Source organism: Chiloscyllium plagiosum, chromosome 30 (assembly GCF_004010195.1).
Source record: "Chiloscyllium plagiosum isolate BGI_BamShark_2017 chromosome 30, ASM401019v2, whole genome shotgun sequence".
NCBI lineage: Eukaryota > Metazoa > Chordata > Chondrichthyes > Orectolobiformes > Hemiscylliidae > Chiloscyllium > Chiloscyllium plagiosum.
The window spans coordinates 18,260,309-18,277,477 of NC_057739.1; the positions used below are offsets into that span (position 1 = coordinate 18,260,309).

General features: G+C 40.7%; 1 protein-coding gene across 1 annotated transcript in view; it reads right to left on the reverse strand.

The window, feature by feature from the left end:
• LOC122564606 (collagen alpha-1(I) chain-like) overlaps positions 1–17,169 on the reverse strand; it is a 378,414-nt gene that overhangs the window by 24,847 nt on the left and 336,398 nt on the right. The window contains exons 48-58 of the mRNA XM_043719695.1: positions 15,835–15,888; positions 14,708–14,815; positions 13,536–13,589; positions 13,331–13,384; positions 13,183–13,236; positions 11,014–11,067; positions 10,850–10,903; positions 9,967–10,020; positions 6,473–6,526; positions 6,325–6,378; positions 5,366–5,419 (exon numbers count right to left, since the gene is read on the reverse strand). Coding sequence (XP_043575630.1) covers positions 5,366–5,419; positions 6,325–6,378; positions 6,473–6,526; positions 9,967–10,020; positions 10,850–10,903; positions 11,014–11,067; positions 13,183–13,236; positions 13,331–13,384; positions 13,536–13,589; positions 14,708–14,815; positions 15,835–15,888 — 648 coding nt within the window. The remainder of the gene's footprint in view (positions 1–5,365; positions 5,420–6,324; positions 6,379–6,472; positions 6,527–9,966; positions 10,021–10,849; positions 10,904–11,013; positions 11,068–13,182; positions 13,237–13,330; positions 13,385–13,535; positions 13,590–14,707; positions 14,816–15,834; positions 15,889–17,169) is intronic.

Here is a 17,169-nt window from a genome sequence, read left to right on the forward strand (position 1 = left end):
ACAACATGACCTCCCAACCCCTGTACTCAATACTCTGACCAATAAAGGAAAGCATACCAAACGCCTTCTTCACTATCCTATCTACCTGTGATTCCACTTTCAAGGAGCTATGAACCTGCACTCCAAGGTCTCTTTGTTCAGCAACACTACCTGGGACCTTACCATTAAGTGTATAAGTCCTGCTAAGATTTGCTTTCCCAAAATGCAGCACCTCGCATTTATCTGAATTAAATTCCATCTGCCACTTCTCAGCCCATCTGGTCAAGATCCTGTTGTAATCTGTGGTAACCCTCTTCGCTGTCCACTACACCTCCCATTTTTTGTCATCTGCAAACTTACTAACTGTACCTCTTATGCTCGCATCCATTCTACAAGCCCGTAGGTAGGATAGTGAAGAAGGACTTTGATATGTTGGCTTTTATTGGTCAGTGCATTGAGAATAGGAGTTGGGAGGTCATGTTGCAGCTGTACAGGACATTGATTCAGCCACTTTTAGAGTATTGTATACAATTCTGGTCTCCCTGCTATCGGAAGGATGTTGCGACACCTCAAAGAGTTCAGAAAAGATTGACAAGGATGTTGCCAGGGTTGGAGGATTTGAGCTATAGGGAAAGGCTGTATAGGTTGGGGCTGTTTCCCTGGAACGTCAGAGCCTGAGGGAATGAACTTATAGATGTTTCTATAATCATGAACAGCATGGATAGGGGAAATAGATATGGTCTTTCCCTGGGATGGGGGAGTTCAAAACTAGAAGGCATAGGTTTAAGGTGAGATGGGAAAAATTTAAAAGGGTCCTAAGGGGCAATACTATCATGTAGAGTTTGGTGCAAGTATGGAATGAGCTACCAGAGGAAGTGGTGGAAGCTGGTACAATTGCAACAATTAAAAAGTATCTTGATGGGTATACAAATAGGAAGGGTTTAGAGGGATATGGGCCAATGCTGGCAAATTGGACTAGATTTAAATAGGATATTTGGTCAGCATGGACGTATTGGACTGAAGGACCTGTTTCCGTGCTGTATATCTCTACGACTCTGTTGCCTAATTTCATGCTTGTTGTTATTTTCAAGTTCCAGAATGACAAGAATAAATTTTGATAAATATTGTGCAAGGAAGCAATCTCAGCTCTCTTAGATATGGCCAGGAGATGCCCCCTTGTGGCTAAATAATGCTTTGTTGTCACTGCAATATATAAAGCTTTTGAACACTCCTTTTCTGAGTCAATTTTAAATTTGGTCTGTGAGCAACAGAACATGTGAATCAAGTAAGCCAAAAGTTAGCTTATGCAATTATGTTAAAAATGCAAAGCTCAAATACTGGAGGCCAGATGTGAGGGAATTAACACAGAGTTGCTGCTTATTTCAAAGTTTCATCAAGATAATCACTAATGTCCTAATTTCTACAATGTCTGATTCTTTCCAATGAAGAAAACACTTGATGTGAACTCAATTCACTTTTACAATAAAGATTTATATCAGGATTCTGAGCTACTGAGCATGTGTTGGAGCCAATGTTATGGGTTTATTTTGTGTAGTAAGCTAAACAAGCCACAAACATGATTGACTGTACAGAATTTAAAATACATTGACATACAGAACATCATATATAAATATGGGAATGATGGCACTCTTATTCCTCATAACATAATGCAGTATCTCTTGAGACCATCCAGAAAACATCATTAAATGCTTATGACATAGAAATGCCCCATGCCACATTAAACAGGAGAGAAAAAGAAATGGAGGAATGTATGGTATAAGAACTAGCAGATTTCTCCAAATGAAATACATTAATTCAGTTCTACACAGGCTTGTTGCAGCATTTTTAATAAATGCAAATTGCCAAGAACCAACTAAATTGGACAGAGCTATGATTCTGATCTTATGCCATGGTCATAGAATTCTATTTATTATCTCATGTGGGCATCATTTGCTAGGACAGACTTTCATTGCTAATTTCCATTCAGAAGATGGTCTTTGTAGTGATTGCAAGGTAGACCTCATAGAACAGGAGTTCCCTGATTGGGGCTGTTAATCTGGTCCAATCAGGGAGCCCTGGCTGACAGATTAGAACCTGAGTGTCTCCAACTCTATTTTGATTTAGTCCCTACCCTCCCCTTCACTGTTTTGATCACACAGCACTGCCCTTTGATGTGAAGGGCAGTGTTTGTCACTGGCCACCCGGGTGTTTTCCTATCTTCCTGGTGGTGGAATTTGAATAAAGATTCGTGCACTTTGTGTAAAAAAAAAATAGAACCTGAGTGTCAGACATTCTATTCACTCTGAGAGCTGGCTCTGATGGCTGGATCACTGTCAAGGACTTTCCATGTGGAAATAAAGGGTGACCTAGTGACAGGATACCAGCATTTGTAGAGTTATTTCAGTCTTGACCTGCCTTCTTGTAATTCATGTGGGGTTCACATACTGTTAGGTAGGGAGTTCCAGGACTTTAACCATGGACAGCGAAGGAATGGTATTATAGTTCTAAACTAGGCTGATGTGTAGTTTGGAGAGGAATGTGCAGGTGGGTGGTGTTCCCATTCATTTCTTGCCAATGTCCTTCTGTCAGAGGAGTCACAAATCACACTGAACATTGTACAATCATCAGGAAACATTCCCACTTCTGACCATATTATGGAGGGAAAGTCATCGATGAAGATGGTTGAAACAAGAGCAATGTTCTGATGATCTCCTGCATTGAAATCTGGAGCTGAGTGACGTTTTGCTAGCTATGACTCCAACCTGTGGAAAATTTCTCTCTTATTCCCATTGAGTTCAGTTTTGCCAGGGCTTTTGATGCCACACTCAGTCAAAACTGTTTTTATGTCAGGGGCAGTCACTCTCGCATCACCTCAAGAGTTCAGATCCTTTGACCATGATGAGTCAAGGCTGTAATTCAGGCCAGGAGCTAAATGGCTCTGGTGAGGTCTAAACCACATGCCAGTGAGCAGGTTATTTCTGAAGAAATGTCACTTGACTAGATTGTTGACTGAGGATAGACTGATGGGGGAATAATTAGCTAGGCTGGATTTGTTCTGCACATCTTCCACATGACCGATACAAGACTCCCCAAACAAGTGCTCTGTTCCTAGCTCCGAAACAGCAGGTAGGCCCCTATTGGCAGAGGAAGCACTTCAGGGATACCCTCATGGCCTTACTGGGGAGGTGCAGCATTCCCACTGACACCCGGGAATCACTGGCCCAAGATCGTCCAAAGTGGAGGACGAGCATCCGGGAAGGCGTCGAGCACCTTGAGACTTGCTGCTGGGAAAATGTGGAAGTCAGGACAAAAACAGGGAAAGGGGCTTGCTGCCACACTCATCCCCTTCCCATGACCAACACCTGTCCCAAGTGTAACAGAGCATTGGTCAGTTCTGCCACCTATGGACTCACCCGGAGAGTGGAAAAGAGTCATCCATCTCACCAATGATGATGGTGATATCTCACATTTCCTCATGGATACCCAATTTTGAATTTGCTAAATCAATTCCAAATGTTATCCCTTTTAGCAAAGTGGTACGCAACACAACAACAATGCAGGGCATCTTCATCTCCACAATGATCAGGCAGTGGTTACTTGTACCAATGCTGTCATGTATTGATGCACCGGCTACAGGTAAATTGGTGAAGGTGGTTTCAGTTAGGTTTGTCCCTCTTGTTGGTTCCCTCATCATCTGCTCATGAGGCAGCTCACTACCACCTTCTCCAGGGTAATTAAGGATGGGCAATAATTGCTGGTGGACCTGCATCCCTTTAATTAATACATTAGTCTAGTTATTTTCTGAATCAACCCATTAGAAGATGCTAACACACGCCTCTGGAGCAGGTGGGACTTGAACCTGGCCCTCCTGGATCAGGAGTAGGGACAAGAACACTGTACCACAAGAGCACCCTGAGCTTTCTGCATTTCTTTTGTCATATACAGAGTGCTCTTACAACTGAATGCCTACGAGTGAACTATGTTTTTTCCGCTACCAAATTACCCCAGGTATTTTTCATCGATTAACCAATACCAGGAAATCACTGTGCTTTCCAACTGATGCATTTATATGCAAAAACCATTAAGGACAATGCAGACCATCAAAGGTAAGGAAAATGTAGGGAGAGAGTGAGGCGGGCCTGAGCTCTTTGAATTTCCACTGGCGGGCAGTGCTTGCCAGTGTTTGTTGTCTAGTTGTTTAGTTGGGTCATCTGATGGCGTGGTGACAAAAAAATGTGCTGAGCTCTTTCACAGTGCGGGTTAGGTTCTGGCCAGAGTAAAGGTCCAGAATGGAAAGGTGGAAATTGATATCTGTGCAAAACTAGAGATTTACAAGAACACATTTGTAAATCTCTGAAAGTCTTTTGCTACCGAATTCAACATACAGGCATTAGTATATGAGCATGGACATGCTAAACAATTTCAGAGAGCAGCAAAAGGTCAGTCACATTGATGTGGGTCTGGAGTCACATGTCGGGCTTATCAGGTGAGGAATCAAGGGAGGTATCCAATCTGCTCCTTTTGCATTTGCAAGTCGTCTGATCTTAGTACAAAGGGAGTGATCACTTTGAGATAATGACAGTGATATTTAGATTCTTTTGAGAAGGAGACTCAGCCACCGAATCTTCGATGATTTGCTCAGTAATTATTATGCTTCTCACACGATCATGTTGGGGTCAGTGTTCAATCAGTCATGAATCACACAAGCAACAGTCAAAGGACTCTGTAATCTAGTTTAGGACAAGAAGGTATTGTTATGTTGTGGATAAAGTCAGTTTTGAGAGGTTGGGTAATTTTAATCCAGCTTGCTTGACAAGCAACAGACGCAATCAGATCATTAATTTGTTAATATTCTACTTTCCATTAAATTCATAAGGCAGTAAAATTGGTTAGAGTGTTAAATGGATGGCCCTGTAAAAATCCAACTGTAGGTTAGTTTAAAATCATCCCATATATTTACAAAGAAAGCTATTTTATTATTTTTATGTCTCAATGAGTGTAAAACTATTCATATTTTTGACTTTGGTCTTGTGAAAATGAAACATCTTGTTGCTGAAAAGCCTGCATTTCATTCTGCTGTGTATCCATTTCATTGTTTGATAAGAAGGCGACATTATGTAATACATTCTGATAACCAGTGTACAGGCAAGGGTGCTCAGTCACCCCTGCCCTGTCCATCAACTGCCTACATATTAGACAGAAATGACAACCTCCACTATAGGGTAACTGAAGCTGACAGATAGATATTAAGCCAATCAGGAAAATACAGGGCAAAGTTGACAAGTCCAAAAACGTAACACTGTCATTCAGAATTCTTGTTGATGGGCTCATGCAGAATTCATTCTATTAATTATGTTGAACATTCAGTTTAGGATGTGATATTTACCTGTTCACCCTTATGACCTGGCACTCCAGAGAGACCTTTGGATCCTGGATTCCCCTTTAAACATTGAGAAACAAAAATGCTTTCAGACTATAACCCTTTCAGAACAAGTTCCTACTCATCACCATGCAGCATTACCACTGAGAACCAAAGGAATGTTCTTTTAATAGTGGATTTTGTAGGCGATACGATCTTAACAATGTGTGTGTATCTGTTAAGCCACAAGTGTTCTTTTAAATAGAATTCAAATGTAGCAGGGTTTATTTAGATGCCTATAGTGTTTGTGAATAGGTATAACACTTTGTCCAAGGTTAGGTCTATCAGAATATAAATAAATCCTAAAACTGTTCCAGAGACTTTATCTGTAATAATGCTTTTTTTTAAATCACTGTTTCTTATTGCATTAATTCCATGGAAACTATACAGTCTCAGAAAATTTGAAGGCTAAACAATAAGACAGTATTAAGAACAAAAGCTTCAATTAATATTAATAGCCAAAGGTTCATGGGTCCTGACAACTCTCTGGTATCTCTGCCATTCTTCATATGTTAACCTAGCCATTTAAGTTGATCGGTCTATTGTCAATAGTGGAGATCACTGGTGAGCAAAACTCTCCCCTCATCTTTCTTCCGTTTACATTCACATTCCAGTCTGAAATACGGCAACCGTATAATCTTTGACTCTGTTGTCCAAGGACAACTATGCAAACCAGTGATTGGCTGATGAGAGCTAAATTAGCATGGACAAAGAATCAAACATGGCTCTCTTTACAAAGTCTCTTAGCATCTACTGGAACATCAGGGGTATCATACACACTAGACTTGAACTTTAGCTAACATTATAGTCACAGTTTGTTGCTTTTTCAAGCTCAGCTCTTAATTAAACAACAGACGTAAAACTAATCAATAAACTACATGAAGCTTGGTTTAGGCTTAATAAGTAGTTAAATTTCTTCCACGTACCTTTTTCCCCGGATCCCCAAAAGGCCCAGGAAGTCCTGAATCTCCCATTAATCCCTTTCACAAAAGAGACATTTTAGCTTTGATAAGTAAGGTGACAATTCTTGACAGTTCAAGCAGTTATTGTACAGGTAAATGATACATTGATTACCTTTAGACCTTTCAGACCAAGAATCCCCTTGTCTCCTCTTAGTCCTGGCATTCCCTGTAGACACAACATAGTACTTAATTAATCTCTTCCCAGTTATGTTGCACTTTTACACTGATGGTTCATCTCTGAGATTTAAAAAAAAACGAGAGCCTCTGCAATATGAAAATGGTTTCTGATGAAGAGCTTATGCCCGAAACATCAATTCTCCTGCTCCTCAGATGCTGCCTGACCTGCTGTGCTTTTCCAGCACCACACTCTCGACATCAACTGATATTAGTCTGTGCTGATTGAAGGAAATGAAAAAGGTATTTCTTTCTGCTGTCTTTAACAAAATCATAAATGTCTTTTTAACAAATAGGTTTCCAATTATGCTACATAGTACAGCAGAACTCTCCCTATGGATATAATGAAGAGGGTATTATTCAATTTTCAGAATGCTTCTGTATTGAGTGATAATGGCTGATTCAAGAGGAATACTCAGATTCTATTTCAACGTTGAGGTTGGCTAATATTGTTAATTAAGCTGATGTCAACTTCTAATTTGAACTCCGCTGTTCCAATGCCATACTTGAAAGTATGTATCATGCAACAACATAAACTTTAAGGTAAATAAAAATTTGAGATTTCCTTTTGAAGCCAGGGACCTGGGTTTGATTCCAGGTGTGTGTGTGTGTTTGTGTGTGAGCGAGATGTATGTGTGAGCGAGGTGTGTGCACCTGTAGTGTGACATGAACCCCAAGGTCCCGATTGAGGCCATACCCCTGGGTACCAAACTTGACTATCAGCCTCTGCTCGACCACTTTTTGCTGCTGCCTGTCCTGGAATCCGCCTTGGAGGATGGTCATCCAAAGGTCCGAGGTTGAATGTCCCAGACCGCTGAAGTGTTCTCCAACTGGGAGCGAACACTCTTGTCTCTTGATTGTTGTGCAGTGCCCATTCATCCTATGCCATAGCCTCTGCTTGGTCTCGCCATGAACCATGCCTCAGGGCATCCTTGCCTGCAGCGTATGAGATAGGCAATGTTAGCTGAGTCGCATCAATACCTGCCATGTACATGGTGGGAGGTCTCCCCATGGGTAATGGTGGTATCCATGCCCACACTCTGACATGTCTTGCAGCATCTACTGTGTCAGCATTGTATGGATTTGTCCTGAAAGCCGAGCAGTTTGCTATGAACAATGATCTGTTTGAGGTTTGGCGGTTGTTTAAAGGCGAGCAGTGGAGGTGTGGAGAAGGTCTTGGCAAGGTGCTCATCCTCATTGATAATGTGCTGCAGGTCATGAAGAACATGGCATAGTTTTTCGGCTTCTGGGAAGTACTGGACAGCAAAGGGTACCCTGTCGGTTGCAGCATGTGTCTGTCTCCTGAGGAGGTAATTACGGCTCTTTGCTGTGGAACGCCAGAAATGGCGGTCGATGAGTACTTCCAGGTGTCCGTCACATTCCTCCTCATCTGAACAGATCCGGTGTATGCGTAGGGCTTGTCCATAGCGGATGGCTGTTTTAATATGTTTTGGGTGGAAGCTGGAGAAGTGTAGCATTGTGAGGTGTGTCTGTCTCCTGAGGAGGTAATTACGGCTATTTGCTGTGGAACGTCAGAAATGGCGGTCGATGAGTTGAGCATCGTGCCCTGTTCTGATGACGGCATCCCTTAGTACTTCCAGGTGTCCGTCACATTCCTCCTCATCTGAACAGATCCGGTGTATGCGTAGGGCTTGTCCATAGCGGATGGCTGTTTTAATATGTTTTGGGTGGAAGCTGGAGAAGTGTAGCATTATGAGGTTATCTGTGGGTTTGTGGTAGAGTGACGTGCTGAGTTGCTAATCCTTAATGGAGATGCATGTGTCCAAGAATGAGACAGATAGTAGAGAGTATCCATCGTGAATTTGATGGTGGGATGAAACTTGATGATATCACTGTGTAGTTTTATCAGTGATATCTTGGCATGGGTCCAGAGGAAGAAAATGTTGTCAATGTACCTGGTGTATAATGTTGGTTGGAGGCAACAGATACGGCAATGGATGAACGAGCACTGCACAACAAACAACAGACAGGAGTGTTCCTTCCCAGTTGGAGAACACTTCAGCAGTCAGGAAAATTGACCTCGGACCTTCAGGTGACCATCCTCCAAGGCGGACTTCGGGACAGGCAGCAGCGAAAAGTGACTGAGCAGACGCTGATAGCTAAGTTCGGTACCTATGGAGATGGCCTCAACTGAGACCTTGGGTTCATATCACTCTATAGGTGACCCCATTGCACTATACACACACACGCACGCACACACACACAGAAATACACACACACTACCACAGACATACACACTCCTACACTTCGACCCCTTTACATTCACACATACACATATACACTCTCTCTCACAGACACTCACAACGTCCTGCCCCTCCCCACCCCCCCACCCATTCCACATGCACCTACACACACACGCACACGCTTGTGGGGCGAATTTGTACTTGCAGAGTTACATTGTACTTTGCTCAAAAACTACATGAATCCATGTAAGATTCTGTTAATTCATTTTTTAAGATTAGAACCAGTCTAAACATTATGGCACAGACAGCAGCATACAGGGACGAACACCTTCAGTAAATTATCTGGGCTGACACCAGTTGTTAAAGTTCACTTGAGAATGTAACTTTTATACAAGGTTTTGTGATTTACATATGAAAGAAGTGAAACTAACATGGTCATTCTAACAGATGAGAGACTTAACAAACAATCAAGGTATTTTTCAATGTATAATTTCAGTTACATCACACTGTAAACTTGTGTGTCTTACAAACGTGTACTCCACAACCACCTGCTGAAGGAGCAGTGCTCCGAAAGCTAGTGCTTCCAATTAGACCATTTCAGTTACATCACACTGTAAACTTTTGTTATAAATTCTGTGTCTTACAAACGTGTACTCCACAACCACCTGCTGAAGGAGCAGTGCTCCGAAAGCTAGTGCTTCCAGTTAGACCTGTTGGACTATAACCTGGACTATAACCTGGCCATAAGAATTCATGAAAGAAAGTGATCCAACTTGTTTCTGTGGGCACACAATGGACAATGAAAGACTGTTTAAACAACTTCAGAGACCAACTATAAGGCAACACACACACTGAAAATGCATAGACAGACAGCAGCCACCTTAGGACACAAGAAAGGGTTGTATTCTAATAGAATTCCCATTTTCAATTCAATTTTTCATTCAAAAATAACATGTAAAGAAATTATTCTGGATTTAGAGTATAGTATTCTTTCTGTGTAAATATACAATTATGCATAAATTTAAAACAGGAGGGTAATTATAACTATTTTTAATATTCTATGATACAGAATTCATTATTACACTGTAATTTATATTTCATTCTTACAATAAGGATTCATAAGCAAGTATGTAATCTCATACATAAATCTGCAGGATCTCACATGAGGATATGTTATCCTAGAATTCTTAATACTCTAATGACTCAGCATTAAAAGTGTACAACTTACATGAGGTCCAATTGATCCATGTGGTCCTACAGGTCCAGTTTTACCTCTTGAGCCCTAAAATACAAAAAATTTAAATCCAGTGTTTTCATTAATCAGTACGACAAGGATGGTTCATTTGTACAATTGTGTGATCTAACTGATGGAGTTCTGACGAAGTAAAGCGTGCAAAAAGGGTCTGTGGTGAAGAAGTAGCATTATACTTCCGGACTTGACAGCCATACAAGATGTGTCATTATGTGATGAACCAAGCTGATCATTAATCTGTAAATACTTCCAATATGCTTATGTCAGGTGGTAAGAGCAGCTGGGTTTCCTGGTTAGCATTACCCATGTGATAGCTGTAGTGTAACAGCTGCCCCATGCTGAAAGACTCTATGTGCAGGTGCTTGCTATGACTAACTGTTCACTTCATACTGAGGTCTCACCAATCATGCACACTCAAGAGCTAAAGCCTTCAATACACTCATTCAGTTCCATTCATGTGGACAGAAAAGATCCAAGTTAAAATTACACTGGAGGAGTTAATAAATTAATTTCTGTACATATTTGCACATCCTTGTTTCCAATAGAACCTCCATGGTCTTTTTCTTCCCTACCTTTGTAACCTCCTCCAGCCCTACAACTTATAATAACCAGTTGAAATTGTATTGTCAGTTTTACTCACAGAGTCTTCCTGTTGTATTGTGATATGAAAGGCCTAGTTTTTGAAGAGATTCGTCTTGTTTTAAAATCTAGGTATTCATTACTGGGCCTCAGAATAACAGACCACAAAATGATTGATTAATTCTTTTTAGTTATGGCCATTTTCAAAGATAAAAATGTCTGCCCAACATTACCGAAGGTTCCCCAAATAAATAACCAGGTTTATATGACCCAATTTTACCTTTAAACCTTTTTTCCCTCTTAGTCCTCTTGATCCTGCTTTTCCTCTCTTCCCCTAAAACACGTAAAAGAATATTAAATGGCATCATTTTAAAATATTCTCAAACATGGGTATTATAATCTTTTTGAGTGGAAGCAATTTTCAAATGGCTTTTGGGTGCTTACCATCTTTCCTGCTCTTCCTGGGTTTCCTGGTTTTCCAACAATCCCATTGTCACCCTTAAAGTAAAAACGCAAATATCAACATTAATCACTGATTATAGATATATACGATGTTCATAATTGTTTTGTACATGTTTTTAAAAATTGCAATATTTGAAATGATACACATTAAGATTAGGTTTTGCAGGTTTAATTACTCCTGGGGCAAAGGATATTTCATTGTAGGACTCAGTCTATATCTAGTAAAGCTAACTATGTCCCTTTAATAGTGTGACATTTCTCCTGGTTGAGGTTTTAAGCTGACAGTAAGGTTGAATGGGCAGATTTATCAGCTTGCAGGTGTGGGGTTAAGATAATAGAGTAATTAGCAGTAGCATTGACCAAGAGTATATTCACAATCCAATGCTTATCTATTGGATAGACTACAAATCCAATCTGGTTATTCTATATATATCTGTAACTCATGGATTCAGCAGGCCCTTCTACTAATGGAAAGGTTTCCAAATCACAATGCTCTTCTCTCACTCTCACAACCTGAGAAATTGCTCTTTGTTGTATTTTTATTTCAAAAATATACTTTATTCATAAAATTATTTGGCTCGCTATACAATTGGTCATGTCATTCTTGTGCACACATTACATTGCTTCACATACAGACATCGAAATTTATTTTTCATATATACAAGTCTGTACATTTACTATCCAGCTCTTCTGCTGAGGCGTCAGCGGAGTCCAAATGACTGTGTGGGCCCCCTGTTCTTCTTAGGCAGGCAGATGTTACACGGTGGTCTTTCCCCACCGTGCCTTGGTGGCAGCTGCCCCAAGCTTCAGCGCATCCCTCAACACATAGTCCTGGACCTTGGAATGTGCCAGTCTGCAACACTCAGTTGGAGTCAACTCCTTCAGCTGGAAGATCAACAGGTTTTGGACTGCCCATAGAGCGTCTTTCACCGAGTTGATGATCCTCCAGGCACAGTTGATGTTCGTCTCGGTGTGCGTCCCAGGGAACCGATTGTAGAGCATGGAGTCCCGCGCCACAGCGCTGCTCGGGACGGACGTCGACAAATACCACTGCATTCCTCTCCAGACCTCTTCTGCATAGGCACATTCCAGAAGGAAGTGTGTGACAGGTGCATGACACGCACTCTGTATTGCCAGGATTGGAGGGTTTGAGACTTTTCAACAAGCACCAAGACATGGCTTGGCTGGTGGTGAGAAGGGCTCTGCCTGTTAGATCCTTTATGCACGCCCGGACTCTCAGCCGCACCACACGCTGCCCTCTCCTGAAAGCTGCCTTGGATAGGTGTAAAAGATCTGATAGCACAATTCTAAAGAAGGGTGGGAAGTTTTCTGATGTATCCTCAGCAATAACTTCCTTCAATCACAAAAACAGATTATTTGGACATGATCAAATTTCTTATTTGGGACTTTGATGTTGCATTTCCAACATTACAATCAGTGACTACACTTCATTGGCTGTAAAATGTATTTATACATGTGGTGGAGGTGAATGGCCCTATATAAATACAAGGCTTTCTTTCAGCTTATTTCAGACTTAAATAAGCTCAATGTTGCAAAGCCCTATCATTTTAACCAGGCCCACATACAATTTTGTAAGATACTTGTGCGTGAGTGCAAAAGGAGTTTACCTTATGCACCTTTGCTGAATTGATCTTTAAAAAGTACTGAGAGCTGAAAGGCCAACAATTCCATAAAGCACTGAAGAACAATGAAATAAAACAAAGTAACTTGAGCTAGGCAGTAAAACATCAGTGAAATTTAAAGAACTCTGCTTTTGGATTTCCTCAGATTTAGTTCCATTCTTTCAGAGGTTATAATTTTAATGGGGCATTTGGAGCTATGCATCTGTAGAGGCCAAGTAAGGGTTATCCCACAGGTGAGAGACATCTTGTGAAAATTCTATAAATTATAAAGATTATGGAAAGCGCAGACTTTGTGAGATTTGTGATTAAAATAAATACATTGCAACAAATATGAAACTGAATCAGCAGCAATTCTTTTAAATCTGCGCATTCCTTCATTAGTTCATCAGCACATGAAGGAGCTGTGTGAAGATAATACTGCCTCAAAAGTCTTGTTAAAATGGACAGTTTCCATTTTCAGGCATCAATTAATAGATCAATAGTTCAATTGTTTCTGCATTTAATTCACCTTTTCTCCTTTGGTCCCCATTCTGCCTTCCAGTCCTCGTTGACCTCTTAGACCCTAGAAATGCAAACGTTTCGCATGAACTACTTAAGATACCATAGAGCAATGGTCATGTAGCTTTCTGTTTTATTTTTCAAATAGTAATATTTACCATTCTGCCTGGTTGGCCAACTCCACCTTGTGGTCCTTGGTCTCCAATAGGACCCTAATATTTGAGTGTCCAACGTAAGTTTGCAATAAAATGAGGAAGAGAATTGCAAAACAAAATGCAAAATTATTTAACTCATGAAGAGACATCCATTTTATTCACCCCATTCAGTCATATATAGGCCAAGAGCCTAAACATTATTACCAACCTCTGTCCCTGGTTTCCCAACTGGGCCTGTTTCCCCAACCGGTCCATCTGATCCCTGAAAAGACACATTTTGTCACACTGATTTTGGATCCTGAATTATTGGAACTAAGTTAATATTATCATTTCAGGGGAAATGAAATAAATATGTTATGAAGAAAGAAAATAAAAGGTAATGCTGATGAAAGTCACCATAAACTGAGAGGACCATTGACTGCTACCTCAGCTCAAGGGTTAGCTTTACCAGGTCCAGTAGCCTCCTCCCCTGTATTCCCCAACCAACCAGAAGCCAAGTCTGTCACTTGCCCCCAAAATAGTGAGCATGTCACTGACATCACACACAAGATATGAAGTTAAAACTTCGCAAAGCGCAAGGAAGCTCCAAATTCCAACTTCCCAAGCATTTCTGGAGGTCCTCTGTACTGACAAATCAAACAGTTAAAATTCTCCTCTCAACTCCCAGTAGCTGTGCTGTTGTAACTGATGCTGAAAGAAAAAAACAATTATGCAAGAGATTAGATCAAATTTTCCAAATCATTAGCCTCAAAAGAACGAAACAGCTAGTTTTAGATAGCTGTGCCAAATGGTCTTCTTCCGCAAATCTTTCATATTGTGAATCATTCAGCCAAAGGTCAATATTTAAAAATAACACATCACCTCCGAATTGAATGGCTTTCCACGAAGACAAAAGCAGTGTTCATAATATGAAACAGAGAAACAAATAAGCTTACAAACACTTAAATGCAGCGAAAGAAACTGAAGAGCAAAGATGCAAGAATATTGGAAAAATATATTATAGGACAAGTAGAAATAAAGCACTAACATTTTAACTATATAATTTTCATTTTTACTTACAGGAGTAGAATTGAACTGAAAAAACTGGCCTGATAGTTGAATATTTTGCATCAAACATGTGCAGTAAAGACTCAAAGAATCAACAATACAGGGACATTGAAATAGTTAGCGCAAAGATGTTGGATTATCTGATAGTCTAAGAATTGAGTGATACTCGAATCCCCAGAATAAAATTAAACAGCATAAGAATGGAATTGTGCTCCAGAAATATACTTGCTTACTCAATGTCATATGTTCTAAGACCATATTAAGTAAAAAGGCCATCACTCTCATATTTTCCATAAATGATCATTCTGACCTATCACAGAACATGTAACTTACCATAACACCTGGTTTTCCTTCAAGACCTACTTCACCCTTCATTCCCTGAAATCCAATTTCACCTTTGGGTCCTGGTAAACCTTTGGTTCCTACAGGACCTAGTGGACCCTGTAACAGATAATTGTAGTCAAGAGGTTTGCAAGAATTTGAAGGAATACAATCATTCTCCACTGATATATTAGCACATTCATGACACATTTCCAATAGCATTTTTTCACGGCAGTTTCAATATAAGTAAATAAGATTTAGACATATACATTTTAATTCCAGGTCAACGCTCATATTTAGCTCCATGGACTGGAGTTTCAATTTCCCATCGGGTGAAGAACAGGCACGAGCTTGATTTGAAAATAAGGCTCTTGAATGGCGTGTCAGTTTTCCATCCCACTGCTACTTTCAATGTAAGGGTGAGGCAGAAAGCCAACGACTCGCTAGACTCCTAGAGAAGCTTGTTAATTGGTGGGGGGAGGACCAGGTAGCAATTTTCAATTCTCAGATTGGGAACAGAAAACTGTTTGGTGCACGCTATTGAACCACCGTCTGCCTCAATATAATGAGTCATTAAGTGGTATCTTTCCAAGTGGACCCAGTACTTTTCCCCCTTTGGCAACTCAAGAATCATGACGTTGTCACAGGAGGACATTCAGTCCATTGTGTCTGCACTGGCTCTTCGAATGAGAAATTTGGAAAGCGCCTTTCTCTTGATTTTACTGTATAACCTTTTCAGATAACAGTCTACTTCCCTTTGAATGCTCAATTGAACCTACTGCCACCATCCTCTCATGTTGAGATGCCTTTACACTTGCTTAAAGATAATAAAATAATCAGAGGTGGCACAGTGGCTAGCACTGCTGCTTTGCTGTGCCAGAGATCCAGATTCGATTTCAGCCTCTGACGACTGTCTGTGTGGAGTTTGCATGTTCTGTCTGTCTGTGGGTTTCTGCTGGATGCTTCAGTTCTCTGCCACAGCGCAAAGATGTGCAAGTTAGGTAGATTAGCAATGGTAAATACAGGGTCACGGGGATAGGGGTGGGGGTTTGTGTGTGGGAGCAATGCTGTTCGGAGGGTCGGTGCACACTTGATGGGCCAAATAGCAGCACAGGGCTTCTATGATTCTAATCACTTACAATGGGCCCAGCGTTTCCACGATCACCAACTTCTCCTTTCTCACCAGGTAACCCCTAATGTTTTGATTTAAAAAGAAAGACTTTAGAATCATGACACAGTTTGAAATATCCATCTGTTTTGCTTTCTTTGAAAAATGAATTCACCTCATAAATTATGAAGTAAATGTTAAGCAAGTCACATCACTGAAGTGTGACCACATACGCAGGAAAAGGAAATCTTTGATGATTATTCTGTCATACTTTCTCCACAGAACAGCTGGAGTAGAGGTTGTCTCCAAGTCGAAGACAAATGGCAGTTCATATTCAGCCAACGTGACAGGTTATTGCACAGGTCAGTTATTACTTCTCTCGAACTCTCACAGCCTCATAATCCATAAATCAACATCAAGACAAAATGACTCGTTCCCAAACATTACATTGACAGATGATCTTTTTCTGCTGCTCTCTCCCCAACCCCAAGCTAAGTTTGTACCAGACTGAAACGGTGCACCTTGTTGCTGTAACTCAGCCTTGGCATTTTATGGATTTTCTGATGAGCCTTTTAAATGGTCTAAGGGGAAACCCTGTCAATGAAAAGCTGACAAACAATGAGAGGAAGCAACCAACTTCACAATCTGCAGAAGCTTATTGAAGTTTGATTAGCTCCTTCTGGCTGCTGGTGGAATTCTTGATTTCCTTTGAAAATTCTGCATGGTTTAAGAATGGGAGTCACAACAGGCAAAACTGCCTTCATACTCCGCCCTGCACCTCTGAAAGATTTTCTTAAAATTTGCAAGTCAGTTGAAGAGTCAATCAAAGTGTAGGAAAACAATCAGAGGTGAAGAGCCATGAAAATTAAAAACATTGCTTTTCGAAGATGTAAAGCCTGTGGTATAAGAGAGTTTAGACTGCAGGTCCAAATGAGTGAAGAGAAGGAATAAATTAAATTCAAGAAATGAAATTCACCTTAATTTCAACAAAGTGGAAGAACAAAAATGGAAATCAGGCAGTTGGATTGCTGAATTGTTTTTTTGTAAAGAGGAGCCTGCAATGACGATTGCCTCAACTATGACTGACCTTTTTAAACCAGCACAGAGCTCTGCAATGTTACAGGAATCTTTCAAAATGATAAATATTTTGAGTGTAGCACCTCAAACATGCTAGGCAAAAATGAGGATTGCAGATGCTGGAGATCAGAGTCAAGATTAGAGTGGTGCTGGAAAAGCACAGCAAGTCAGACAGTATCTGAGGGTGGGAAGGAAGATTGACAGATAGGATAGGTCATGAGGATGGTGCTGAGGTGGCAGGTTGGAACTGGAGTAAGGTGGGGAAAGGGGAAACGACTGGACATCACCA